The sequence below is a fragment of the Antennarius striatus genome, chromosome 4, assembly GCF_040054535.1.
Source record: "Antennarius striatus isolate MH-2024 chromosome 4, ASM4005453v1, whole genome shotgun sequence".
Taxonomy (NCBI): Eukaryota; Metazoa; Chordata; class Actinopteri; order Lophiiformes; family Antennariidae; genus Antennarius; species Antennarius striatus.
The window spans coordinates 8,772,118-8,799,068 of NC_090779.1; the positions used below are offsets into that span (position 1 = coordinate 8,772,118).

The 26,951-nt window shown below is 39.4% G+C and overlaps 2 protein-coding genes across 9 annotated transcripts; one reads left to right on the plus strand and one right to left on the minus strand.

The window, feature by feature from the left end:
* Positions 1-23,378, minus strand: iqch (IQ motif containing H). Of its 8 annotated transcripts, none has more exons than XM_068313867.1 (21): positions 23,201-23,378; positions 22,135-22,257; positions 21,932-22,029; positions 21,727-21,802; positions 21,355-21,474; positions 17,142-17,244; positions 16,986-17,069; positions 16,032-16,231; positions 15,357-15,902; positions 13,876-13,942; positions 12,897-12,980; positions 12,651-12,793; positions 11,465-11,737; positions 11,189-11,377; positions 6,573-6,693; positions 6,065-6,297; positions 3,100-3,258; positions 1,790-1,912; positions 940-1,001; positions 365-473; positions 1-224 (listed from the first exon to the last, which is right to left on the minus strand). In XM_068313867.1, the coding sequence occupies exons 1-21, from the start codon at positions 23,225-23,227 to the stop codon at positions 144-146; spliced, it is 3,021 nt and encodes a 1,006-aa protein (XP_068169968.1). In that variant the 5' UTR covers positions 23,228-23,378; the 3' UTR covers positions 1-143. The 8 variants fall into 8 exon arrangements, 6 of the variants coding, with proteins under 6 accessions (XP_068169968.1, XP_068169967.1, XP_068169966.1 ...); XM_068313866.1 differs by having other exon boundaries at positions 1-221; positions 6,065-6,351; XM_068313865.1 differs by having other exon boundaries at positions 6,065-6,351.
* aagab (alpha and gamma adaptin binding protein) lies at positions 23,264-26,745 on the plus strand. The gene is made up of 10 exons (XM_068313871.1): positions 23,264-23,477; positions 23,984-24,174; positions 24,256-24,352; positions 24,444-24,533; positions 24,635-24,718; positions 24,809-24,894; positions 25,035-25,131; positions 25,275-25,379; positions 25,924-25,973; positions 26,222-26,745. The coding sequence occupies exons 1-10, from the start codon at positions 23,384-23,386 to the stop codon at positions 26,297-26,299; spliced, it is 972 nt and encodes a 323-aa protein (XP_068169972.1). The 5' UTR covers positions 23,264-23,383; the 3' UTR covers positions 26,300-26,745.
* Positions 26,746-26,951: the final 206 nt, after the last annotated feature.

The window sequence follows — 26,951 nt, forward strand, 5'->3', positions numbered from 1 at the left end:
ATAATGTTTATAGGAACATATTTGGATATCTGTGATCAACATTAATTCATCCCCAGGGCTCATGAAATCACAGAACAACCTGACATCAAAACTGACAAAGACATAAGTTCCAGAGTAAAGCTGTTTATCAGCAGAACAGGTGTCTAAGCAGCTGAGTTATTCTCCACCAGTCGCTTGTTCTGAGCAGTCATCTTCAGTACAGCCTTTATGTCCTTGATCAGCTCCTCCAAAGAAAAACAAGCAAAAGAAGTTAAATTAAAATACTAACCATTCAGTAAAAGCATTCCACCAGACAGGGGTTGCACTGAATATGCAGGTTTCATTATATAGATGAGGAGAGATCGTTAAGTCATTAACACGGTACCTTAAAATTGGTTTCTCCTTGCATTTTAGAGGCTGATATTTCCTGATGAATGATGGTCAGATTCTGAGCAAAGGTCACAAGAGCTCCTTGGAGATCCCTGGAGACTGTTCTATTAATGACAACCCGAACAAACATGTTTACTAATGTTCCCCATGTTGCCAACTAAGAAACAATCACACAGTTCATCTGACGGCAGTGCTTAAATGAAACTTTCTGTTGACAACTTCTTTGGTCTTTAAGGGGAAGAGCACAGCTCAATTTAACTATTGCAGCTGTCTAAGCTAAAGGATTTCAGAGATAAATATGCTAAATATCCCTCTGCTCAAGTTTATAATGACATTAACAAAGCTGGAGGCGGCATCTTAATCCTTCAGAAGAATTGACTTCACTCTCAGTTTGGAGCGATTGTTCAACGACCTACTCCTGACTGTTTTTTTGTTTTTTTTCCATTTGATTGTCTATTCAACACAGAGAGGCAAAGCAACTAAAGTATACTAAGAAGTCTTTCTCCTGGTAGCGACCCCTTCATGTTGACGCAGTGTGTCTATGAAGTTGACGTGTTCATTAACACTTACATCATTCCAACACTGCATCGCTCAGTGAGGTCGTACAGAGCAAAAGCTGTGCCTTGTTTCCTCTGAAATTTAAAAATCACAAACAAACAGGTGAAAGATATTCTCCATGATCATAGAGGATATAAGAGCACTCACGTCACGTTTGTCCACTGCATGGACCGTCCACTGGAATTAACACAGTTTTGGTGCCAGGTACATCTCTTAGATTTGTTTGTGGGTGGAATATATAGATGACTGCCAAAGCAACCCTTGGTAAATTTGCAATGACAGGAATGTGTATGTTTAACAACTGGAGAACAAACTTAATGTTTGAAAGCCTTTCACTGAGAAACATCTGTTGACCATGAAACAATGTTGAAGGCTGACAATTTTTGTTATCTTTGTTAGTTGTACTTTGTATGTTGTGTATTGGATATCTGAGACGCACAAGTGATGATTCTTGTAATACTTCTCTCTGACCAATCAGTGGTCTGCGAAGTAATTTAGTCTCAGCTCTGCTTTATTGAAATGTTGACTGAACAAAGAACCAGGGACAGCATGCAAGCCTCAGTTTTTGATCATAGAAAGTGAATGAAGTTGGTCTGAGATGTGCTATGTAGTGGAGACACAACAACACAGAGATGAGCTGTGGGAAACAAAGGTCTCAATATTTATTTCCTAATCCATTTTGAAGTCTTCAGCTCTAAGCAGTGCTGAGTAAAGTGATGTCATTTGAGGGAAGTAATAAGATTTTTTGCTGCTTCCAATGGAGAATGAAAGGTGACATAGGACTGTTTCTCCCACATGCAATAATACTGTAAGCATCTCACAGTAAGAAAAAAAAACCATGATGATAAATTTTGAGTCTTACCTTCATGCTATATCTTAAGCCATAAGCGTTGCACATCTTAAAAAATACACTATGATATAACATGGAAAGATTGGAGTGAAACAAACGGCTCCCAATCACTGCATAACAGTTGATCACAGGAGGCTGGAAAAGGGCAAGAAAAAATGAAAAATCAAGGGTATGAATGATTAAATTAGTCTTTCTATTAATCTAAAACTGAACAAAAGTAAGACTGTATATGTATATGGAGCTCAAGCTCAGCTAGATATGGCTGAACTCCACACACATATCCTTAGGGTCACCGTTGGGTTTGGGGAGCATGTGTGATTAGTACAGGAGACCTGATGCGTGTGGGGCACATTTGGTAAACTGTTGGGCATTTCTTATTTAACTGTAAGGAGGAACAATTAATGTTGAGAAGATAAGCCACAAACAAGATGAGCTCAGTTTTATGTCAAACAAACTACAGTTTTAGGAAGGAATCTTTTTTTTTTGCTTTCATTTTCAAACACAACGCTTCAACAGACAATAGATATAACAGAGCTCTGCTGAGAGTGTGAGTGTCGTAAGTAACACTAGAGAGGTTGATTAGTTAAAGATGGCAGGGCTCAACTGGATGAAAGTGCTCCTGCTTTTTGTCGCCTTTGGAAGACACAAAGAGGAGGACTAAGCCCCTGTGAGCTCAGGAGATAGCCTATAACTCGCTGTGATGGGTTTGTGTTTGTAGTTGTCAAACACAGGAACCTCACACAACAATAAAAGTGTCCAACAGGGATTTAATTGTGTTTGTAATATGCAGCCCGCTAATGATGGCCACTGCTAAAGCCATTAACCACTGCAGTAGCTCAACTGCTGTACTGAAGCACCAGGCCACTGACTAAATGAATGTTTGATAAAATAATACAAGTCGCGGATTAACAAGCGTAAACTCAGGCATACTGCTAATAAAGGAACTGTATTGTTTAAGGCCTGGCACCAGGTTGATGAGGTATTCAAGCATGCATACTCATGCATAATGAAAATGATATGAATTATTAATGTGTTGATTATTTAGGCTCATCTATCAAAATGATAATGAATTCAGCACCTAAACACCAATTGAGCTCACTGCGTAATTACAGTATTTAGTTGTATTTAACCAAAATGAAGAACTAAGCATTGATCTATCTTAGTGATTACTGTAGTGTAGACATATTCTCTGAAGTCTCAGTTACATTTAGAGTTTAAGTTTCTTTGTTGTTTAAGAAGGAAAGGAGAACATAAAAGAAGTAAAAGTAGAACTGATTTTCTCACATTTAAAAAAGATGAGAAAAAATGAATAAAAAATGTACTTTGGCTGCAATCTGGTGTTCACAGCATTTCTTTCTGATTTGGATTGGCACTTCTAAACAGCCTGTATGGAAATTCAGTGTTCCTCCTGTGATCATCAGAAGCATCTGAGTCATGGCCAGCTGGTCACTGTATGAGAGGTCCAGATCAACAGCCCACACCTGTGAGCAAGACATCATGAACACAGTGTATGACAGACAATTCAGACTGTGCAAACTTATCATTCTAATCATTCTAACTTAATCACAGAAATAAAACATCAAAGTATTTCTCCCACAGGGATATGGTATATATAAAGAGAAAGGTGAATACCTTTTAATCCTTAATGTGTTATCCATGTTGAGAAGCAGGGAAAAAGAAAGGATTGGTTAAATGTGTGAGACTGATTTAACTCTTTCAGTCGTAGACTTACACATGCACAAAGTGGATTCTTCTAGCATGTTTGGATTCAGTCTGCCTGAGGGGAGTTTATTTAGCTCAGGTCTGATGAGAAACGAAGTTTAGATATGTATGTTAAATGGCATCATTATAAGTATATTAAGAGGTCAGGTATGGTCACAGCCTCCTGTTTAAACAGGGCTAATTTCCCAATAATAACCTAATAGCGTCGCCCTCTCTTCAAAAGTGGCAAATAAATCACCAGTGAAGGAGTTGTTAATAACTAAGTGGCAGTCGGCTGCCTCTTTTTACTGTTCCTATTTGTCAAAGTAAACGCTGCTGCCAGTGAATGCAAATCGCTGCCAGTCTGAACCCCGTAGTTGTTGTAACCTGAGCACTTCATCTCCACCAACACATTTCTTACAGGTCGTATTTTATTTCTAGTTCAAATACGTTTTCAGATTTTTGCAATAAAATGCCAGAAAAGAGTTGAAATCAAATTTTCCAGGCTCAAGAAATGTCTTTTTTACGCCTGCCCATCCGTATTCCTTTAAAAAAAAAATTTAAATAAATTTTTTGATAGTGACAAAAATGTGATCTGATTTCTAATTAGACAACACGTTGTAGTTAGTGATGTGGAAGACCTTCCCAATTATTAAAATAAACATTATTCATTTATGATTTGTAATTACTTGAGTGAATGTCATAATTTCAATAGTATTTGGGATGAATTTTAATAAACAATTAACACAAAAACATTTTATTTTGCTCAGTTTGCAAATCACGTTCACTGATGTTCAGCCACAGATCTGCAGTTAGTCCCAGACTTAGTCACCTTTACTGTCAGAGGAACAGCGGCTGCGGCTGAATGGATCACTCTCTATACATCAGGTTAGTACATGGGTCTGGGTGATGGACAAACTCCACCCCTCCATTCACCATACTCACTAAAAATCATTCTCTGATGTCTCATTGTCGCTCTTAACAAAGCCATAGGAAATGTAAGCCTGGATTGTACCTGTTTTCTATTGCCTTGCATTTTCATTAAAGCCCCTGATGCTGCAGCTGGGGCCCCACCGCTCTACAATGTGAGGAAAGACTGCAAGGGCAAACATATGTGACCCACTTCTTGCCATCAAATAAAGTAGGCAGCTTTTAGCAACAGGTTTGAATCTAAATTGATGTTTAAATCCAGACAGGTTTGCCCATGTGGCTCTCCTCTGTCTGAGCGTGTGTGTGGGGAGATGGTTAGGAATCTGCCTTTAATGTTCCTGCCTCTATTGAAGCACATGCTGTTTATAGTCTGTTCTTAATTATGCTGTCAGTGAATCCCATTCAGTTTTGAGTCAACATTGCAACAGAAAATTAATTCAAAGGCTGCTGTTGCATCACTCTTAAAAACATGAAATAGAGCAGCTTTCTTCACTGTGATGAATGTAACAAAAAAGTTCCATTTTAGTGTTACTAAAATTATCTTGTTTGACACAATATGAATAATAATAAATAATAAACATCAATTTTTTTTATCATAGAGGGAACATAATGCAGTAAAATTCAGGTAAAGACAACATTCATTCATCTTCTGAACCGCTTTATCAGCCGTAGCGGGTATTTTAAAGGAACCAAGAATACTAACGTGTGAGAATAGAATTCATCTAAATGCAAATAGAATAAAATCTAAACATGAAATTCAACATTTTAAGGTAGAAATTATGTATGTGGGCTAGCTCAAGTTTAAAATCTAATCCATAAGATACTACCCTCTAGTGGCAATCACACCCTCACCTCACGTCAAAGCCTTCTCTTCTCCTGACCATCCATTATGAATGCAAAAATAAATAAAGCTTTGTTTCACCTCATTTATTGCTATCTGGTGTATCCTTAATGGGAAAAAAGAGAGAAATCCATGTGCTTTTTCACACCATTTCTTCTAACTGTAAAATAGCTTTAATGTCTTCTCCACTATTTAGTATTTTATAAACCACATTATAAACAAACCATTTCATTTTACAGAACCGGATCAATACGCAGTCAGTTCTGCCACATGTTAGGAGCAGAGGTTAAATCGTCATAAACCAGTCCATTTCCAATATCATAAATCATGACACTTTTAACAAAACTTAATCCTGACAAATGAAAAGAAGCTTTGATGACTCCCTGCTGTAACAACAAGAACATTCTCAGCAAAGCATTGCAGGTAACCAGCTTGGGGTTAAACACTGACAGGACATCCCCATGAAGCTGCCAAATCACTTTAGAATGACCTATTGTCTGAAAGATAGGACCCTCTGAGTTTCTCGCCATTGTAGGGTCAAAGGGCGAGCCTTAAATGGTGGGATCAGTGTATCAACACAATAAAACCTGGCACTTTATTAGATGGCCTTGTGACACAATTGGTTCCTGCATCCACAGTTTGCCCTGCCTGCTTTCCAAATCCCAGGGGAGCAGTAGGGGAGGCACCTACGTGCTCATATGGATCCCTGAGAAGCTGAAAAATTGATCTCTTTCACCGATATGGTGAAATAGAAAGCTTTGACACCACCCGATGTAACAGACTCTAATTGTCTTGAAAGCATAACTGTGTCTCACCTTCTGCTCCATGGTATTGTGGTTCAGAAAGGTAGCCAGGTCCACAGAGATATAACCCACAATGAGGCGCTGCAGACAGGCCTCGCCCACCCGCATGCAGATAGAGAGCAAGTTCTCTGGGTTGACGGATGTCTGAGGGACAGTGGATCCTAAAGCTTTCAGCTGACAGGAGTCCTGAAGCTGGTCTCCACAAGACAACATGGTCACTTGACCCCCAGGCTCCAGCAGCAGATCTACAGTCAGACAGGTGATGCTGTCTGAAGGGGGGTAGGCCTCTACAACACCGCCTAGAAATCCAGCACGTATCACATAAAAATGTAGCCACTTAAAAAGAATATGAATGTTTCCTAGCAGCTTCTTAACAACTAACAAGTTTTCAGGAAAATTATTCAATTTGTAAACGTTCAGTTGAGGAAAATTGGTGAACATATGAAATGAGCATTAGCATTTTCTACATGGCCTTACTGCAGATGAATAGTAGTTCAGTGTTTGGCAATGGGTAACTGACCTTGCCTGAGGAAGGTCTTGAGGAAGCAGGCCCAGTTGGGATAGCAGGAGGTTTTAGCAGGCCGGGCATTATGGGTAAGCCACTCTGGGATCTCATCAAAATATCTGAGCAGCACGGGCTCCTGAAGGAAAGTTGAGGTGCATACATTAGGCAAGTACTTAAAATCAGCAGATAAAAGAGCTGAGGACGTTGTGTATGTATGTCCTGGATACTGTCTTATATGTCATTGTCAAAGCTTTTTAGGTATCCATGACATTATTGGAAACACCCTTGTGTTATCCTGGTGACTCCAGTGACTGCTTGTTATCCTTGAGACCTGTGGTGACTGATTCAATTTCTGTGTGAGTGTCTGATGGATGCGGTGGGAGGGTCTGTCTGTGAGTGACAGCCTATTATCAGAGGACCTCAGGAGTCTAATGGCTTTAACTCACAGCCACAGGGACAGCACCTGCCCTCAATAACAACTCTCTCCACTGAGCAGCTGACAAATGCCTAAGCTAACCCCATCTATCCAGGGATCAATCAGGGCTGGGCTGGGATCGATATCACTCTTGTTTCTGTAACTAGGAAATGCCATAATGGTTTCACCAGTTAATTACGCTGTTAATTTTAAGTTGTGTTTTAGGTGTCTCTTAAACAGTTTGGCAACTCATGAACCATTTTGTCAAACAATTTTGCAATATAGTTAAAGTTAAAAAAAGAACCCTGCTTTACCTTTTGCTGTAAATTTATTCTATGTAAACTGAATAATAACACTTTAATTCAATATTTATATAGACTGCATGCAGAATCCCAGTGCTGAGCTATCTTTTAAATACTAGAGTATCTGTTATGACCTGAGCATAAGAAAGGAATTTAATTTGCTAATGCACATTAAATTATGTGAAAAATGTCTGGAAGCTGACAGAATGGCATGTTATGTCTTTTTTCTTTCATCGTTCTATTCAGAGCTTTACTTTGTTTTGAGTATGTGCTGTCTGGCTTCACTGGAGATAGGACTGGAGATTATGCTGTTGACATTCCAGTCATGTAACAGCCATCATCATAGTCAAGTACTGTAAGAGGCGAGGTCAAATGCTACACAGTGATTCCCCCTATACAAGCCATAAAGCACACAATGGTGCGGCAAAAAGAGTAAAGGAACGGTTGTCATTTTCAACGGAAGAGCAAGCTCACCCCAGGACTTTGCCTATGCAGTTCACAGAAACAGCAGGCAAGGGAGAAAAGAAAGAGAGGTATTTTGCAATAAATTATTTGGACTTAAACTGCGTACAGTATCCTGTGATAGGATTCCAGCTTTGCTTGGTGTCCACATAAAGCCAAGCGATCTGGTCATAAATAAAACAAATGTTCCCCTGTCTGTTTGATTGCTATTCTCTCCATTCATAGACATGAAGCGAGCCTTCAGAATACAGGGCATAATGTAATTAGTCACGCACTTTGTACGAATGTTAACTTACTGTACTGCCGTCCTTAAAAAACTTCAACCTCCTCTCCTCCAACTGATGATTTTATGTGTAATATTAAGTAAATTATTAACTAGTTTTTGCATTATTCCCATCCATATTTCTATTTAACATTAAAAGAGAGTCAAATTTCGTCTGATTCCACATAACACACTTATGACCGCCACAACAGTCGGAGGAAACACAAAACAAATGGAACCCAAACCACAGAAAATGTTTTAGCATCTTATTAAGGTAACTCAGGTTAATGATCTTAAGGCGGAACATAAGAGTAGATGTTTAAACTCTTCCATGCAATCACAGAGTGCACAATAGTTAGACAGAAAGCATCTGTATAAAATGTGCCCGTACCTCTTCAGTGGTAGTGATTATCAAATGACCCATTCCATTGACAAACATAACCTAAATAAGGTGTTGCTCAAGATCTGTTTGTACACAGCGTGACAAAAAGAAATACTCCATCTGTTGAAGCTATTAGTAGTAATTTTTACCCTCTTGTGCCTAATGACCCATATGCAAGCTGTGTGAGCGCTTAAGTGTGTGTGTGTGGCCCCCTTGGGGCATTGCATGGGTGCAGATCTACATGTCTTTAACCTCTCTCTATGTAAATGCTAAAAGATGCCTTGGGGCTTTGTGCAGACTGAAACATTCTGCTGAAGGCTATGGGCCTCACAATATTTAGACAAACAGACTATCTCCTAGACCTCCGTAGAAGCTTCTATAGCACTGAAGCGATCCCTCCTCCTTCATGTTGTGTGTGCCCTTTTAGGGTCGCTTTTACATAGCCAGAAGGGCTCTCATTGTTGGTTTTATTCTGAAAGACCACATGGCATTCTTGTGAGTCAGGCTTCTTCATGCTGAGCCTTTTAGAACAAGCAATAATTAAAAAAAAAAAAATGCACACATTCAAGGAAACTTAAGCCAGGGATGCTCTCTAACCTCCTCTCCACTAAAACTTATGAAAGATGTGAGACATTCAAGTAAATTTTGAAACAGATATGTATAATATCTACCTCAATTATCATTCATTTGTTATTTTTTGGTACATAATAGCATTGGTGAAGAACTGTTAAATTATTAATTAATATTCAAGTGCTTCATTTAATAATCTGTGCTTCATTAATAATTGAATTGCAACTATTTTAATAACCATAGCTTTAAACATCTATCGTTTAAAGGATTGCAAATATGCAGCATTGTGAATATATACATATATAAATGTATCTATATACGTAGATATATCCTGCTCACTGGCTGTCGCTGCTATTGCAATTAAGGCTACTTCTATTCAGCAAAGCATGTTGTATCTCAAAATATGCCACTGTGTTTCAGCATCCGTCCACAGTTTCTGCTGTGAGGAGAGGAAAGTGATGAGATATGCTGATATAAAATATTCATATGTTTCTATCTAATCAACAACATGGTTCTGTAATCTTTCACCATATGCAACCAAATTGAGCTCTTCAATATACAACAGCAGAAGGACGATGTAATACATATTGGGGTCTTATATAGTTTGGAGGAAAACAATGTCTGCACAAAATGTCGAGCAAGGAGGAGCACAGGATGTTGGCTTTGCTTTGATTAAAAGAGCAAGGTGTAGAATAAAGGCCAGTTTAAGTGTTGCGTCCATATGGCCCAGAATCCCCGAGGCTGTCGGCCTGCATTGGGGGCCTCGGCACTCTTCCCTCTCCATGGGACCCCAGCTGGTGAAACAAACTCCCATTTACTTTTCTACGCTGCCTCAGTCACCATTATGGACCTTGGCTGCGGCTCAGCCATTCTCTGCCATAATTAACAGCACCAATGCCACAACAATTACAGCGCCGCTCCGCAGATACTCTATGAATCAAAGAACAAGCTAATAGGAACAAAACAGAGTGAGCCACAAGACGCTGGAGATGAGTGCTGTTCCTTCCACTGGAATAAAAAGTAAGATCGTTGTGCTTCAAGCCCACGATCATTAGCCAGTAATTAGTTTACACAAAGCTCCCAGTTAAATGGCAAAATACGGTAATTAACAGATGACAGAAAATCAAAGGCTACTTTGTAAGTATATGACAAATAAGAGCCTTGAGCTCAGAAGCTATGAAAAAATTTAATCTCCACTAAATAAATGCTTTACCAATGTTTAAGTACACTTTGTTTCTAAATACTGTAGGAATAAAATTAAAATGTAAAATTATTTTGTTGAGAATAACTGCAAATTCACATTTTTAAGCCTGTATGAACTAAGATGTCATCTTTGCAAATAACTCAGACCCATGAATATGTGTTCAATCCAGACATTGGCAAAACATTAAAAAAAAATTACAGCAGTGAGAATTAAAGACAAAATACTTTGATTACACATTAAATTAGGAATTAATCTGGGTGATATTGATTTTTAAATTTTTTTTAAAATGTAGACATTCTGAGCAAAATTTTTTGTTATCTGAATGTATTTGTCGTGACTTAGTTTTCACTGCCAGATATTATATGGAAAGGATTTCAGTCTTCAACACACTGACACTAGTTGGTGTGTGAGCCCTAGAGAATAAATAATGGTTGTGTTTATGGACAGATATTTTATCTGTTGATTTAATATTGTGTGGCTCTGAGACAATACTCAAAATACTGTACTATAGGGACCAGTATGGTGAGTGTTACATTAAGCCACCCTGCTCTGGGCAAAATAATGGTATCTCTCTCTCTGACCCCACCATGACCCCATGCTTTTGTTTCATGACAGAAGTGAATCTAACCCTCCTTTGAGCTGTCTCTTCTTAAAAAGGAACATAATCTCCATTTTAATATCTAGCAGTTCCTGTAATATTATCTTTTAACTATCGAGTTGTTACCATGATAACTTTAAATGGCCCCTTCCTCATTGGGATGAGTGTAATAATAACAGCAATAAACTTTATTTGTAATGCGCTTTTCTAAAACCAGTGCTTTGTAGGGGGCCATAAAAACAAGTCATAACAGTAAAAATATCAATTTAGCAACAAGTTGTGTGGGAAATTATAAAAAACTAAAACAAATTAAAAACACAAAGCTCAAATTTAAACAAATTCTATAAAAGTCTGTGTATAAAATGTGCTTTTAAGAAGTGGTGCTTTGGTTTATGATTGTGAGGGAATGCTGTAATTCTCTAAAACATATCTTTACCTGAATCCATTTGGCCTTCCATAGCTCAGGACCATAATGATGGTATTCCTGTAGGGCCCAGTTATAGCAGCTAAGATGGCAGATGTCACAGTACGCTGTCCCACGGCCACCATGCTCAGAGTCCATCTTGAACAGCCAGCGCTGCACGTGCATGTTCTGAGTCATGAGCTCAGCCAGTGCTTCATGAAGCTAAAGCAGTGAAAATGTGTTTATTGTAGCTCCATGATGACAGACCGCATGCAGTAGTGGAGTGTACGTGATCATTTAATTCCTTACCTGGTTTATTGAGTATATGTCTCCTTGACCAGGAGGTACATCCACCTCTGCCCCGATGAAGATCCTCCTCCCTCCAGACTTGGTGCTGTAGAGCTGAGCAATAGCTGGCTCTGGAGCCAGAACTGGCACTCCAAGCTCATCAGCCACTGCCAAGTCATCCACATGAGCCACTCCACCTACTATATAAGCCTGCTTCCCCTGGATCAGGTTCCCAATGCGCTTCAGAGTGTGTGGACTATACTTGAGCAGAGTGGACAGGCACATGTTGTGGGTCTAAAAGACAAGAGAGAAAGGGGTTACTACCAGAACGAGCACTTCTAAAGTTTGCTCCTTGACCTGATTTAGTACTGTGTACACACAAAAGACCTATTTTTTCAAAAGCCAGCTGGGATTGAACCTACTCTCTTTTTGGTTAGGTTGAATTGATAAAAACTGTCTGTGGGAGACCTCTCCTATCATTCACATTTTTAACGTGTGTTCACAATGAGCTCCTTGGGAATATAACTAATTACTTCACATCTGTATTTATTTGATCCACATGGAATTATCCCTTCTGTCACTGGCAGAATGTGCTGCCAGCCATGGGTAGCAGTGATTCATCTCAGCAACACGTCTGGCACAGTTTAAAAACAAAACAGCAGGAAAATCAATAGAAACAAATGAAGAACCATGTCATGTTGCAGATTTAATCTGGTGTAGAAGAATGAAAAAAGAGGGAAAGAATAACTGGATGTAAAATGGCTAAAATAACATAGCCTTGGATTTATTGTATTCAGGCAGATAATATAATTCGGAATATGTGATGGTGCTGCAGGAAATTAAAGCAAAAAATACTGAGTTTTGTAATTTACTGAACACCAGCTAGAAACCATTAAATGTATTGTAATTAAGTATAGTTGACTATAGCTTTAGTGTATTTACTTTGAAATCACACAGATGTTAATTCCAAAAGACAATGAAAAATAATATAACAGACAGCATGCTGCTCTCAAAAGTCTAGAACTATAGGTTAGCGGTCTCCTCTAGTGCCCTCTAGAGGAGAATTTATGAACAACAGCTGTGTAAAAGGTCTAAAGAACAGAGCAGAGGAATCCATTTCTCTACAGTAAATTCTATGACCCCGTAGAATTTTTTTGTATTTAAAGTTAACATGTATTTACTAAACATTAATGTGTCGTTTAGTTACCGGGAAATAATCCACAGCCTCAGGTGTGAGTATGACAAAGCGCCTGTCAGTTGCTTCATCACACTTCAGGAGGCTGGTGTAATAATGTAAAATGTCTTCCCCCAGATGCTGTGGACATACGTAGATCACTTCCACATTTTTATCTAAAAATTTACAAAAAGGTCTTCACAAATGACATCCTGACAATAAAGCATACAGAGAAAGCTGATGTGTTTGAATGGCTGTGGGGCCGTGAAAAGCTCAGACCTTTAATATCACACAGTCTGCTTATCTGGATGTTCTGTAGGATCTCAAATCCCCTCAAATTCAATCTTTGGCTCTGAGAGTATCCTGTTAAAATAAAAGCAAATAATTACTAAACACTTTCAAAGAGAGATTCATATCATTACTAAATGGCTTTGTTCGAAATCTGTAATGCTGTACAACTACCCTTAGATGTGCACGGCACTGGACTTAGGGGTGGGGTAGATAAATCTAATCACAGAACGGTTCAATCTGATGATAATCTGGATAAATAATTAGCAGGTGTAATGTCTGTTGTATGCTGGGTGTCCTGTTGTACCATGTCCAGCCACCACTGTGCTACATCCAGCGGTACCTCCAGGGTTTCACTCAATGTCTATCTGGATTTCTGCCTGAGAGAGAATCCTCAACAGAATCAAGGTAATTATATGATTGGATTCATGCTAATTAACAACAATGGGGTTCAACTTTCTAATTATCCTTGCTCTCACAGCACTCTCTGTAGCCACCCCAAGTGCAAATAAAGCATTCCATCTGCTAGTAATTAGGCTTAATAATTTTAGACAATCGCTCAATGATTTACAATGCACATGCCTGATTACAGTCTAAATGTGAGCACCATGGTAAAACTGGAACAACAACCGATCACAGCCTGCACTCTGTGTCTGGTGGAAAAACACCTTCTTCCTCTTCTAAGTGTTTTTTGTCACAGCAATAAAATAAAACCTTTGTGTCTCTTGCAAATATTCAACATAATGGCTTTTCATTTGCTTAATCTGCAAATTAAATGGCGATTGAGAGTAAATTGTTCAGTTCCCTGGCATGGGGACTGCCATCATCCTGTGAGTGCTTTCCTGCAGAGAGTCATTTGAACGAGACAGAGTGCCTCCACCCGGGCCACAGACTGGGGCAGTAGTGTGGTGAGACAGGCGATGACTGCTGCTCGATCAGATGTGTGTGTGCAGCGGGCACTGAGAGCTACCTAATGAAGGGATGTGGATAATGGTCCTCTTGGAGGACTGGATGTGTTTCCAGTTGGCTGCCAGATGCTGTGGATGGAGAAAAGTGAGTGATCAGAGAGGAGAATGCTTGAGTGTACACGCGCGCAGACACACACACACACACACACACACACACACACACACACACACACACACACACACACACACACACACACACACACACACACACACACACACACACACACACAAATCATCACCTCTCTGCATAGCTAAAACACATCAAGGCAATATCTCTCTGGGCTAACAGAAGCAAACCAAGCATAAAATACCACCTTAATTAAATCAAGCGTTTACTTTACAAACATCTTCTTACAATTAATTCAATCAGCAAGGTACATGATGCTTCTGCCAGGGGAAGATTAGCAGGCTTAATTAACAGGGTATGAATGTTTAAAGAGTGAGAACATACATTTAATGTATGTATACACACACAGCAATGTTAAAACTAAATGAACTCGTAGACACTAATTATATTGTGTCAGTGCGTCTGAAGACGCTCAAATCTAATGACAGAAAAGACATGACACCAACCAATTATTAAAAACATATAGTGTGTGTGTGTGTGTGTGTGTGTGTGTGTGTGTGTGTGTGTGTGTGTGTGTGTGTGTGTGTGCGTAAATATGTACATAAATTTAAACCTAATATGAAATTGTTATGATACGTTTAATTTAAATAGGTAATTGATATTTATGGCATTTAAAGGCATATTTATCTACTGCATGTAATTTAATTGACCTTATTTTTGCCCTTGATCTCCAGCCTCCACAATCACAATTTGTCCGTTTGTCTCTTTTCACTACCAAGCTGCAGTTTTAATTTGTTCTAATCTTCTCTCTTCCCCGCTCTCCTTTTTGTCTCTGTCATCTGACTCCTTCGATGTGCTGTGTGCATCTTAATTCTGGCTGTTGCTCTTTTCCGCCTCACTCTCTACTGGTGTTCTGTTCTTTAAACTCAAATGGCATATATATATTTCCTTTTGAAATATACGTTACGTAGCATTGTTTCATTTAATTTCTTTTGCAACATTACTCAGAGACTCAAAACATCTGAAAAAATGATGCTAAAATAGATATTGACTGATATTTTTGGTTTAAAAAAAACAACTATATTGTATAAAAATCTAACATAAAGCATCATATTTTTTCATCATCGAAACAATATTTTTAAAAAATGCACTTGTTTTGATTTTTTAGTGAGGGATTACAGCTCAACCTCAGAACACACTGGTAGAAAGCCATATTACAGCATTATGCAGATAATTTAATAAGTCACATGTAAAGCATATTGCACATATAAATTTAGGATGCTTCATAATTTGGAAGAAAAACTAAATCTAATTTGGAGAAACTGGGAAGGAGCAGACAATCACCTAAAACATGGCAGTGATATTAGGTAAGACAGACGGAAAAAGAAAAGCACCAGTTGGATATGAGAGATTCACCTGGGCTCTGCTGCGGTGATTCTCTAGTTGTCTGGACCGGCGGGCCTGCAGGGCCTCCCTGACATGTCGCATCTGAGTGTGCATCAACCATGAGACAGCGATGGTCTTTGCCGCCCACTTGAGCCTGTAGTGGCGCAGGTAGGCTGACCGGGCTAAGTAGCGCCTGCAGCAGGACTGGATGTGGATGGCAGCTGCCTCAATGCCTCCCTCCCCTTTAAAGCGCTGTCCTGGGTGTTTTACCAGACCCAGTACCTCGTCCTGATTTTCAAGCACTGAGATGAGGCTAGTCACTGAAGGAGCCTTTTTGTAACCACCATCCCAAGATAGGGCAAACTCCACAAGCCGCTCCCCAGTTACTTTGGCTATGGGCACAGCAAAGTCCCTGAGCAGCTTTTCCAGGGCTTCCAGAGTATCTAGCACATTGCTCCAGCACCAGCTGAAGCTCTGCTTGAAGTGGCAGAAATCTGTTGCTGTTGGGTTGATCCATCCTTTTCTGATTGTGAAGGGATATTTACTGATCATTACAGGAAGTGGCACAGGTAGAGTCTACAGAACACAAGGGGAAAAGAGAAATCTAAACTACCATACAGTTATGGTAAATGAAATATTGTTTCTGATAGCATTATATTTCTATAGTAATTTAACTTATATTTAAGGCTACTACTGGAGTCTCACCTGGGGGCTTTCAGGAATGAGACCATTGGTACTTTGAATTATGCCCCAGTGGTCTCTGCTCTTAGACGTTGTGGAGGGAGGAGGCGTCTTGGTTGTCCAGAGGGGGGTGCATTCTCTGTCTATTCTTTCGCAGATGGATTCAGGTTCTGTTTCCCATTTCAGCTTCTTTTTCAGCTGCTTGTGACACCTGGGCTTTGTGCCTATCAGGCCCAAAGTAACAAACAGACAGGCTCAGATATACTCTATCAGCAATTAATAAGTGGCAGCACAATCATCGCTGCCAAATCAACTGGCACTAGCCCACACCACAATTACAAAATAATTAAATCAGTGACAGAAATAACAAGAGACAAAACTGAAAATTAAATACATAATTACAACTGTTGTAGCAATAAGTCCTCACTAAATACTAGGTCACCGGAGTGAAGGGACTTTTGTAATCAGCTATTTCTCTGGCAGGACATCTTTTATAACCTCTAACCATTAGAGACTCCTTGCATAAGTCAGCAATACTACAACATTTTTTCCCCATTAGAAGCACATTAAAATACTTATATTTACAGATAAGGAAATAAAAATAGTTATTGACATGTACTGTTCATATATGAAAAGTTTAGTTTGAAAGATCAGTTAAAAAAATGCAAGATGTGGAAAAAACCTATTGCATTTAGCACTTTTTAAAGTACAATACATGTTCCCTGAAAAGATAGATAAAATTGTTCTACAATATGGCCATGTGGGTTGTTGTTGTTGTTTTTTGGCATAAATATACTTGTAATATAACTTGTCTTACAGTCCCATTAATGATAGGCCAGATGTTTATAATATAATAATAATATAATAATAATAACAACAACAATAATTAAAATGACTGGTCGATTCAAAATGTAACATTTTAAATTCTGGGATATAGAATCTGGAGAATCTTGTGGATGTTTCTGAGGAAGCACTGACTTATCTTTGAAGAACTGGAATCCTCTGTGGGGTGAAGGGTAGCTTTGTTTTTGATGGACATGCAAACCAAACTCGTATCCAGTACTGATGAAAATAAAAGTAACTGTGAGATTATAAAGGAGATTAAAAACACAAATTGGCGAAACGTCTGTTTACCTGTCCCTGTCCCCTTGTCAGGCACTGGAGGATAATGGAGGCTCTTTGGTTCAAATGTCTGAAGACTCACCGCAGGGCCAGTGATTATTCTGTTATGCTTTACCTAAACAAAGCATGTTTATTTGACCAAAGATTGTACATCCAAGAAAACCAAAGCAATGCTGCCAGATCTTGATCTAGTATTTAGTGGTCCAGACTCTAAAAATTGTTGTCCACAGTAAACTGTCATACAAGCATTTGCAACAATTAATGACAGATAGTCTTGAAATAATTACTTTTGTTCCTATCTGCAGTGTTTAATATACATAGATTCAAATATTTTACTCAATGAACACAAAGTTTGTGCTGCTGATCTTCCAAACTTGTCACCTAATGTCCTCTCCTTCGTTCTCTTCAGACCAATGAATTGTCTGACAGAGCACAGGTAGGGGCCACATGCTGGGAGATTCTCCCCTTAAAGGCACACATCTGTTTCAGATGGAGTTGGGAAAAGGTGGCACTATTATTAAAATTTCTTAAATGCAAAGTCCCATTCCCTGGCAGGAGTACGGAGCGGAGAAGAACTGGCCTGAGTTGCAGGAGGAGACAGCAGGCAGGGAGCCAGTGGTTAGCAGTTGGGGAAGCTACGGCTGTCTTATTGGCATGCTGGACCAGGTAGCCACTTCTGTCCTCAGACAGCTGTAAACCAGTAGCCCATAGCACAGCAATCAGGCGCCTGTTTCTTTACAAGAATGCTGATGTGCTGCAATCTGCTGCTTTCTGCTTTTTGCAGCCAGTACTTCCATCTCTCCTATATCAGAGTGACAGGCTTGGCTGCTATTTCTCATGTCAGGTTTAGATTTCCAAAAACATATTGGGAAAGAAAGTGTATAAAGTATTTCTAAAACTAATGTCGACCTTTGCAAAGATTAATTTGTTTCCTGTGATAAGTGTTGGCTGTCATCACTAAGCTATGTGACCTTTATGTCACTGTCTCTCTGAGCATGAGACTTGACGCATCTATTAATGCAGACCTGTACCATCACTCTTCACTCCAGCATAAAGTGTCTGCTCTGAGAATTAAGGGCGTGAGTATCAGCGAATGGATCAATGATATCCAATTCATCTTAGTTGTAGCAGAAAGGCTTGTAATGCTTCCTAATCAAATCTTTCCCGAGGTATGTGCTGTACACTATAATTAATATCAACAAAGACTCGAGACAAAGGAATCAATTTCTCACTGCATGAAGTGAATAAGTGGAAGACATATTATTCTGTTTATAGTTTATTGTTATAGTTGATTATAGTCTTTTCCAGGGGGAAGACTGATGAAGGGTCATGACAAATTCTTAAGAAAGCCAAAATCCCAGATGTACTGTAGCACAATTTCCACAAGATCTCTTGGGTTTTCAGTTTTACAAAGCCAAAATTGAATTAACTGTCATTTATTTCATGACTGCAGACCAGTCTGTATGACAGCAAACTAAAGTTATAAAGTATATTGCACATTTCAGATCAGCTGCACAAAGAGCTTGAAAAGAACCAGGACAGGCCAGATTGAAATAGTATTATTACGTTCATGGTGTTTACTTTAAACCAACTTGATGTACAGAATACATTAAAAAAGAAAAACTGCTGTTTTTAAAATTTGAAATTTTATAATTTCAAATCTTAAATTTCAAATCGTATTTTAATAGTAATATTAAATCCAGGAGAGGAACGCAGAAGGACAGATGGTAGTTGACTTTGCAAAAAGGACAGAAATGGCTATAGTGAATACTTTCTTCCAGAAGAGGCAGGAACATAGGGTGACCTATAAGAGTGGAGGTAGTAGCACACAGGTAGACTACATCTTGTGTAGACGGTGTAACCTGAAGGAGATCAGTGACTGCAAAGTAGTGGTAGGCGAGAGTGTAGCCAAACAGCATAGGATGGTGGTGTGCAGGATGATTCTGGTGGTGAGGAAGATGAAGAGAGCAAAGGCAGAGCAGAAGACGAAATGGTGGAAGCTGAAAAAGGAAGAGTGTCGCATGACTTTCAGGAAGGCGTTAAGACAGGCTCTGGGTGGCCAGGAGGTGCTTCCAGATGACTGGACAATTACAGCTACTGTGATCAGGGAGACAGGTAGGAGAGTACTTGGTGTGTCATCTGGAAGGAAAGTAGATAAGGAGACTTGGTGGTGGAATGAGGAGGTACAGGAGTGTATACAGAGAAAGAGGTTAGCTAAGAAGAATTGGGACACTGAGAGGAGTGAGGAGAGTAGACAGGAGTACAGGGAGATGCAGCGTAAGGTGAAGGTAGAGGTAGCAAAGGCCAAACAAGAAGCTTATGATGACTTGTATGCTAGGTTGGATAGTAAGGAGGGAGAGACTGATCTATACCGTTTGGCAAGGCAGAGAGACAGAGATGGGAAGGACGTGCAGCAGGGTAGGGTGATTAAGGATATGGATGGAAGTCTATTGACAGGTGCCAGTGGTGTGATGGGAAGAGGGAAAGAGTACTTTGAAGAGTTGATGAACGTGGAAAATGAGAGAGAGCTAAGACTAGAAGAGGTGACAGTTGTGGACCAGGATGTTGCAAAGATTAGTCAGGATGAAGTGAGGAGGGCACTGAAGAGGATGGAGAGTGGAAAAGCAGTTAGTCCTGATGATATACCTGTAGAGGTTTGGAAGTGTCTAGGAGCAGTGGCAGTAGAGTTTCTGAGTGGGTTGTTCAACAAGATCTTAGATAGTGAGAAGATGCCTGAGGAATGGAGAAGTGTGCTGGTGCCCATTTTTGATAACAAGGGAGATGTGCAGAGTTGTGGCAACTACAGAGGAATAAAGCTGATGAGCCATACAATGAAGTTATGGGAGAGAGTAGTGGAAGCTAGACTAAGGGCAGAAGTGAGAATTTGTGAGCAGCAGTATGGTTTCATGTCAAAAAAGAGTACTACAGATGCAGTATTTGCTTTGAGGATGTTGATAGAGAAGTATGGAGAAGGTCAGACGGAGCTGCATTGTGTTTTTGTAGATCTGGAGAAAGCTTATGACAGGGTGCCCAGAGAGGAACTGTGGTATTGTATGAGGAAGTCTGGAGTGGCAGAGAAGTATGTTAGAGTGGTGCAGGACATGTATGAGGACTGTAAGACAGTGGTGAGGTGTGCTGTAGGTGTGACAGAGGAGTTCAAGGTGGAGGTGGGACTGCATCAGGGATCAGCTCTGAGCCCCTTCTTGTCCGTTATGGTGATGGACAGGCTGACAGATGAGGTTAGACAGGAATCTCCATGGACTATGATGTTTGCAGATGACATTGTGATCTGCAGTGAGAGCAGGGAACAGGTGGAGGAGAAGCTACAGAGGTGGAGGTTTTGTCCTGGAAAGGAGAGGAATGAAGGTTAGCTGCAGTAAGACATAGTACATGTGTGTGAATGAGAGGGACCCAAGTGGAAAAGTGAGGTTACAGGGAGAAGAGATCAAGAAGGTGGAGAATTTTAAGTGCTTAGGGTCAACAGTCCAGAGCAATGGAGAGTGTGGAAAAGAGGTGAAGAAGCGTGAGCAGGCAGGATGGAACGGGTGGAGGAAAGTGTCAGGTGTGATGTGTGATAGAAGAGTTTCAGCTAAAATGAAAGGAAAGGTGTACAAAACTGTGATGAGACCAGCGATGTTGTTTGGTCTAGAGACAGTGTCACTGAGGAAAAGACAGGAGACAGAGCTAGAGGTAGCAGAGATGAAAATGCTGAGGTTCTCTCTGGGAGTGACCAGGAAGGATAGGATCAGGAATGAGTACATCAGAGGGACAGCACATGTTAGAGGTTTTGGAGATAAAGTCAGAGAAGCCAGACTGAGATGGTTTGGACATGTCCAGAGGAAAGATAGTGAATATAATGGTAGAAGGATGCTGAGCTTTGAACTGCCAGGTCGGAGGCCTAAAGGAAGACCAAAGAGGAGGTTTATGGATGTAATGAGGGAGGACATGAAGGTAGTTGGTGTGAGAGAAGAGGATGCAGAAGACAGGCTTAGATGGAGGTAACTGATTCGCTGTGGCGACCCCTGAGGGGAAAAGCCGAAAGGAAAAGAAGATTTTTAATATTAATAAATTGTACAATACCTATCAAGAGATTGACGGCTCAAAAACCACACTGTATTTTTATGACACTTAATCATATGTCTCTTATTACCTAGGTTTCTTCGAAAATAGGCATGACATTCAGGGCTGAAGATAATGAATGTATATTTATAGCTGCATTTCTTACGACATTTGTGTTCCTCTTGTGGACATCAGGGAGTGATATTCCAAACTTGTGGTGCATAATGGCTCTGTTGTTGGGGTGAGCAGGATTACACAACACACGCTTGATCAGTGCTGACTTGTGCTGTATGGGGCAGACAAATATTTTCAGAAGTTTAAGTTTTAGATCCATATAAAGTACAATAAGCAATATTAAAGATGAGAAAGATATGTATTGATTTCATCACAGGTGCTGCTTACCTTTGTTTGTTTTGCCTGTTAACAGGTGTAAAACAATACAGTCGATCTGACTTACCTAAGTACAGCTCATATAGTATCATATATCAAAATGCAGTAAATAAAAAGCATTTATTTCTGAAGAACAATAATAAACTACCTTTTGTCCGGGTGATGCCCCTGAAAAGTTTTCTTTTTTTCCACAAACAACTGGGATCATCTCCAGAGCAGGTTTCCTGTATTGTATTGAATGTGTCCCCACAATTTACGCAAATCAAAAAAATTTTTTCTACATTTTGATATTGATGATGTGAAAGAAAGTGTGTCCAGCAAACTTTGTGGAAGCATGTACACTGCCTACTTACCACTTGGGAATCTGCACTGTCCTTCTTGGAAAGTCTTCAATGATGGGAAGAACCAAAAGCTGTTTATTCACAGCTTTCAGATAAGCCTCTGCATGTTTCTATTCACAATTCAAGAACATAGAAGTTGTTCCCCTGTTTTTCTGATGCACCCTACATTAAATATTATTGTGATTAGTTCTTATTCTGCGTTTAAGCAAACTCACCCTGATGCTTCTCTCTGTCCTAAGGATGGCGGTATCCAAGGCTTGTATGTCCAGTGTCTTTCCCTTCTCATTGATAGTGATTCCTTTAAGACTCGATCGGAGTTCTCTGAGGTCATCACGAACCTAGAACATGCAGTTCTGTGATTTATATGCTATGGATAACTGCCCTAAACACTCCAATCAATACATTAACCGGGGAATAAATGTTTTTAAATGCAATATGTAGGAAACAAAGTCTGCGGAGTCTGTCCAGAAGCGACGATGGTAAAGTCGTTGAATACACACAGCGCCGCCAGCAAACGTCCTTTACATTCTGGTAATGCGTGTGTTTCCCCCCTAAACCTTCGACAGAATATCAAACTTTATGTGTATATGCTTTAAAGGCAAGATAAGTGTCCAAAGCTGTTTGTTTGTTGTTGCTTTTTTTAAAAACCCAACCTTTTCGGCAATATTTACTGGTCTTAATCTCCAAAACTGTCTCGTTATCTGGCATGCTCTGTCACAAAGAAACTTGTTAATAATTATCAAATTAGCTAAAATTAGGGTAAAATGTTGTAAAGACCTTACCTCAATTAAGACAGCTCCCAGTGTGTCCTCGTTATTGTTACACATGTAAGACATTTCAGTATAATAATAATAATAATAATAATAATAATAATAATAATAATAATAATAATAATAATAATAATATAATTTAAATATATGTCATTTTATCAAACCAGTTACTGTACTAAAAATAATTTTGTCGTTCGTTATGTAATATTGCTAAAACACATACAGGTTAGCTAAGAGTCGTCGAAGAGAATCCTTCAAACAGTACTCGTAACCATGGCAACAGTGTTTCCCTACGTACTAAATGAGTTTCCTCTTCCTCGTAAACCATGGGTTATCTTAATTCACAATTTGAAGTTAAAATTATTAACTAATACCTCTCTTTAATGTTTATTTAACACATAAATTAAACATAATACCGATTATATGCACTACATGTTTAGCTAGCTATGGCACTTTGATTGAAAGGTAAATTGAGGACATAATTCAGGCTTCATTAATTAAAGCATCTCACCTCAGGAAACGTGTTGAATATAAACATCAACTGGGTTTTAAATATCTAACTTATAAAATGGGAGTAAGTTTAGTAAAAAGTAAAAAAAATGAAGTCAATGTCCCGGAAGAAGCTCAGAGTTGAAAGGTCACCGAAGCAAGCTAACGTCACGCTAAGCTAGCAGCTGGAGAAGCTTCTATAAAAATGTCAGCCTCAGAGGAAAATACAGAGTCTGCTGTTCCTTGTGTGCTCATCACCAGCTGCGACAGAGGGTTCAAAGAAGAAGAGCTGATAAAACGTAAGTGTAACTATTTCTATGTCGCATGGGTTTGTTAAACGGCAAAACAGGCTGACTTAACTATTAGCATAAGAGCGAAATAGATGCGTCTGCATGATGGTAGGCTACAGTAACACGTTTTTACGTCCCGCTTCAAACATGTTGTGATTGTCAGTGTTCGTGTGTTTGTCCGTTCGTTCTTCCGATCGTCTGTTAGTGAATCCACCAAATGTCTTCGCAACCGTTGCAGATAGAAAGTGAAACAAAAAGCACATCACTCAGGCGGCAAAGGGGATGGAAATGAGATGATGACCATGACCTTGACCTTGACAAAACTAAGTCAAGGTCAAATAAGATAGAAAGAGGAATGCAAAGGCCAGTGTGGAAGAAACCAGTGTGAGTAAGACCGTAGATCAAAGCTAGTGGTTTGATCTACCGATGCACTAGCTTTGATCTATGGTCTTACACTGGCCTTCTCCATATGCACCAGTCTATGGTGTTTATAACAAATGTATGTTTTTCCTTAGAAATCCTCAATTCGAAGACTTTGCCTGATCCGAGCAAGAGAGAAGAATCGGTTGCCTGGTATCCATGGACCATCAATAACAAATACTATACCGCAGATGTCAGGATATGTATTGTTCCCACTACTTTTCAGATGTCATCAGAAATCGCACAGGCCATGCAAGCTTTCATCGCTTATTTTGACAGTACAGTGGTAGGTGGCTAGGTGAGGCATTGAAAACTATAACTTTTATATCCACATCCAAGGATTAATATGTATATATGGTGTTTGCAGAAGGATGGTCTTGAAAAGCTCCATCCTTGGATATCAGTGGTTGAGGATCTTGCGCCAGAGGTGCTCATTCTGGTGTGTGACAGAGTCTGTGAAAATGGTTAGTTTCTACATTCATTGGAAAGTAGTAAGCACTAGAGTACACTACTGATGTCTACTATATGACATATAAATTTTAATATGTATTCTAGGGGTCACCAGGCATGAAGCACAACAATGGTGTTTGGCTCATGCCTTTGAGCTGGTGGAACTCAATCCACAGGAGTTACCAGATGAGGATGGTGAGTCTGCAGACATTAGAAAATAGGAGTCTACACACATCGTAGCTTTTGCTGCTCATATTTTTTTTAAAATTTCCACTCCGTTTTTTTGCCTTCATCAGATGACTTTCCAGAATCCACAGGGGTGAAGAGAATTGTCCAGGCTCTCAATGCCAATGTCTGGTCTTCTGTTGAGATGAAAGATGGTGAGAAGACACCATTGTAATTACATATTGCATATTTCTGTGACTTTTTATCTCTGTGTATGTGTTATATGTGACATCTCTGTTGGACAGGACACAATCAGGGCTTTGGTCTGATGAGTAGTTTGGTGGCTGCCAGACACAACAACCCACATGCACATAACTGTCAAGATCCTCCAGTCAGTGGCAATTTTCTGTAAACATATTCTTTATAATGATTGCTTTTGTATTTCATGCCAAGCCTCTTTCATTTATATTAATCCAATCTGAGGAGGTAATCTATTTTGTGCTCATTTTCTTCTTTATTTTTTTCTTCCAGTCTTCCAGCCTGCCAGCAGAGGACCCACTTGTTAATGAGGAGGGTAACCACACAGAAACTACAACCAACACAGACTCTCAAGGTGGTGCACTGATTGGTAAGTGAACAATTTCTGATAAAATGAGTATTTGTTCTTTCACTGTGCTCATCAAAAACAAGGATATCTTGATAACAGTACTATGTTTTATTATTGATATGATGTGTGAAGTTATCAACATATGCTTGTGCTGATTTTCTCAGATGCAATGACAGATTTGGATATTCAGGAACTTGCTAATCTCACAGCTGGAGATGCAGATGTGGATAACTTTGAACGTCTCTTCACCAAATTAAAAGAAATGAAAGGTATCAAGCGCAAATGCGCTACTTTGTCTCCATTGACCCTTTTTGAAGTGTGCATCACTGCTTATGTATCTTTCATTGTTTGTGAAGAATCTAAATATTTGTATAGCTGCTATTATTACATCCCGCTTCAAAGCGGTGATGTATTGTAATTTTCAGTGTACGTGTGTTCGTCCATCCGTGCGTTCATTAGTCCACCAAATATCTTTGCAACCGTTGCAGATAAAAAGATGACACAAAAAGCACATTACTCGAACGTCAAAGGGGATGAAAAAGTGATAACCCTAACCTTGACCTTGACAAAACTAGGTCAAGGTCAAAGAATGACGAGGGAGGATGCCAGTGTGAGAATGACTATAGATCAAAGCTAGTTCTTTGATCTGCCTATGCACTAGCTTTGATATATGGTCAAAGCCACTGCCTAGCTTTGACCTACCCTGAAAGGTCAAAGCTATGTACTAGTCAGGTTCTACTTTCAGGCGGGATGTTGCCGTCTGTGACTGCCTTGTTTATAATGTTTTGGTTTTCTCTGCTTTACAACTTGCAGACAAAGCTTCCTCATTACCTCACGAACAGAGAAAGGTTCATGCAGAGAAGGTAAGCATCTGTATATACCCCGGTCAAGATAAGAGAATAATAATACAATAAGAGAACCTGTTCTTGTTCCGAATCTCTTAAGCTTCTTGTTGCATCTTTTTTAAATTATGACACAAGATAAAAGCTTCTGTTCAGTGAACATTTTGTCTTAGAACATTTCAATAGCAGAATAAAAACTTAAATTAGCTGATGGTTTTTGAAGGTAATTACAATTTACATATTGTGTATTTATTCTTAATGTTTTCCAGGTGGCAAAAGCATTTTGGATGGCAATTGGTGGCGATGATGATGAAATAGATGGGTTATCATCGGGGGAGGAAAGCTAAAAGTTACTACCAAGGACTCCGTCTCCTCTTCACATCCTCTTTCATTCCTGGGGCTGTCAGAGTCCAGTGCCCTTTGACTTGAGATGCTGATACATCTTCTGTCGGCATTGTCATGTTTAAAAACCTTTGATAATTAAGGTGAAATGACTGGCTGCTTTATATCGAGAAATTGAATAACTTTATTAAGGTGAAGAGAGCTGATAGATGGGACTGGCCTTCAGTCCTTTGTCCTGCGTCTCACACTATGTTGTAAGCTCTGAGTGAACCTCAGTGTATATAGTAATAATACAGACGCAGGTGAAAAAGAACAATGATATGGGCTTTGATTCATTTATGTCCTTTAGTTGCACATGTCATATTTGATGGTGACATAATGTGCCTTGGCTTTAGAAAACTTGTATGACATATATGGCATCTTCTATTGAATCAACATAAAGATTGTGCTTTAAAATACTCTGCTCCTTGTGACTGGTTTGTTTGATAAACTAAACTGGACATCAATCATTTCATGCTTAAAGAAAGATCTGAACACCTACAGTATATGCTGCAGTGAATTATTCCTCTAATAAATACTGTATTATGTTCAGGTCAGTCAGTTTTTGAAATATCCTGAAACACATTGTATTGTATGGACCACTTAAAAAATGTAATC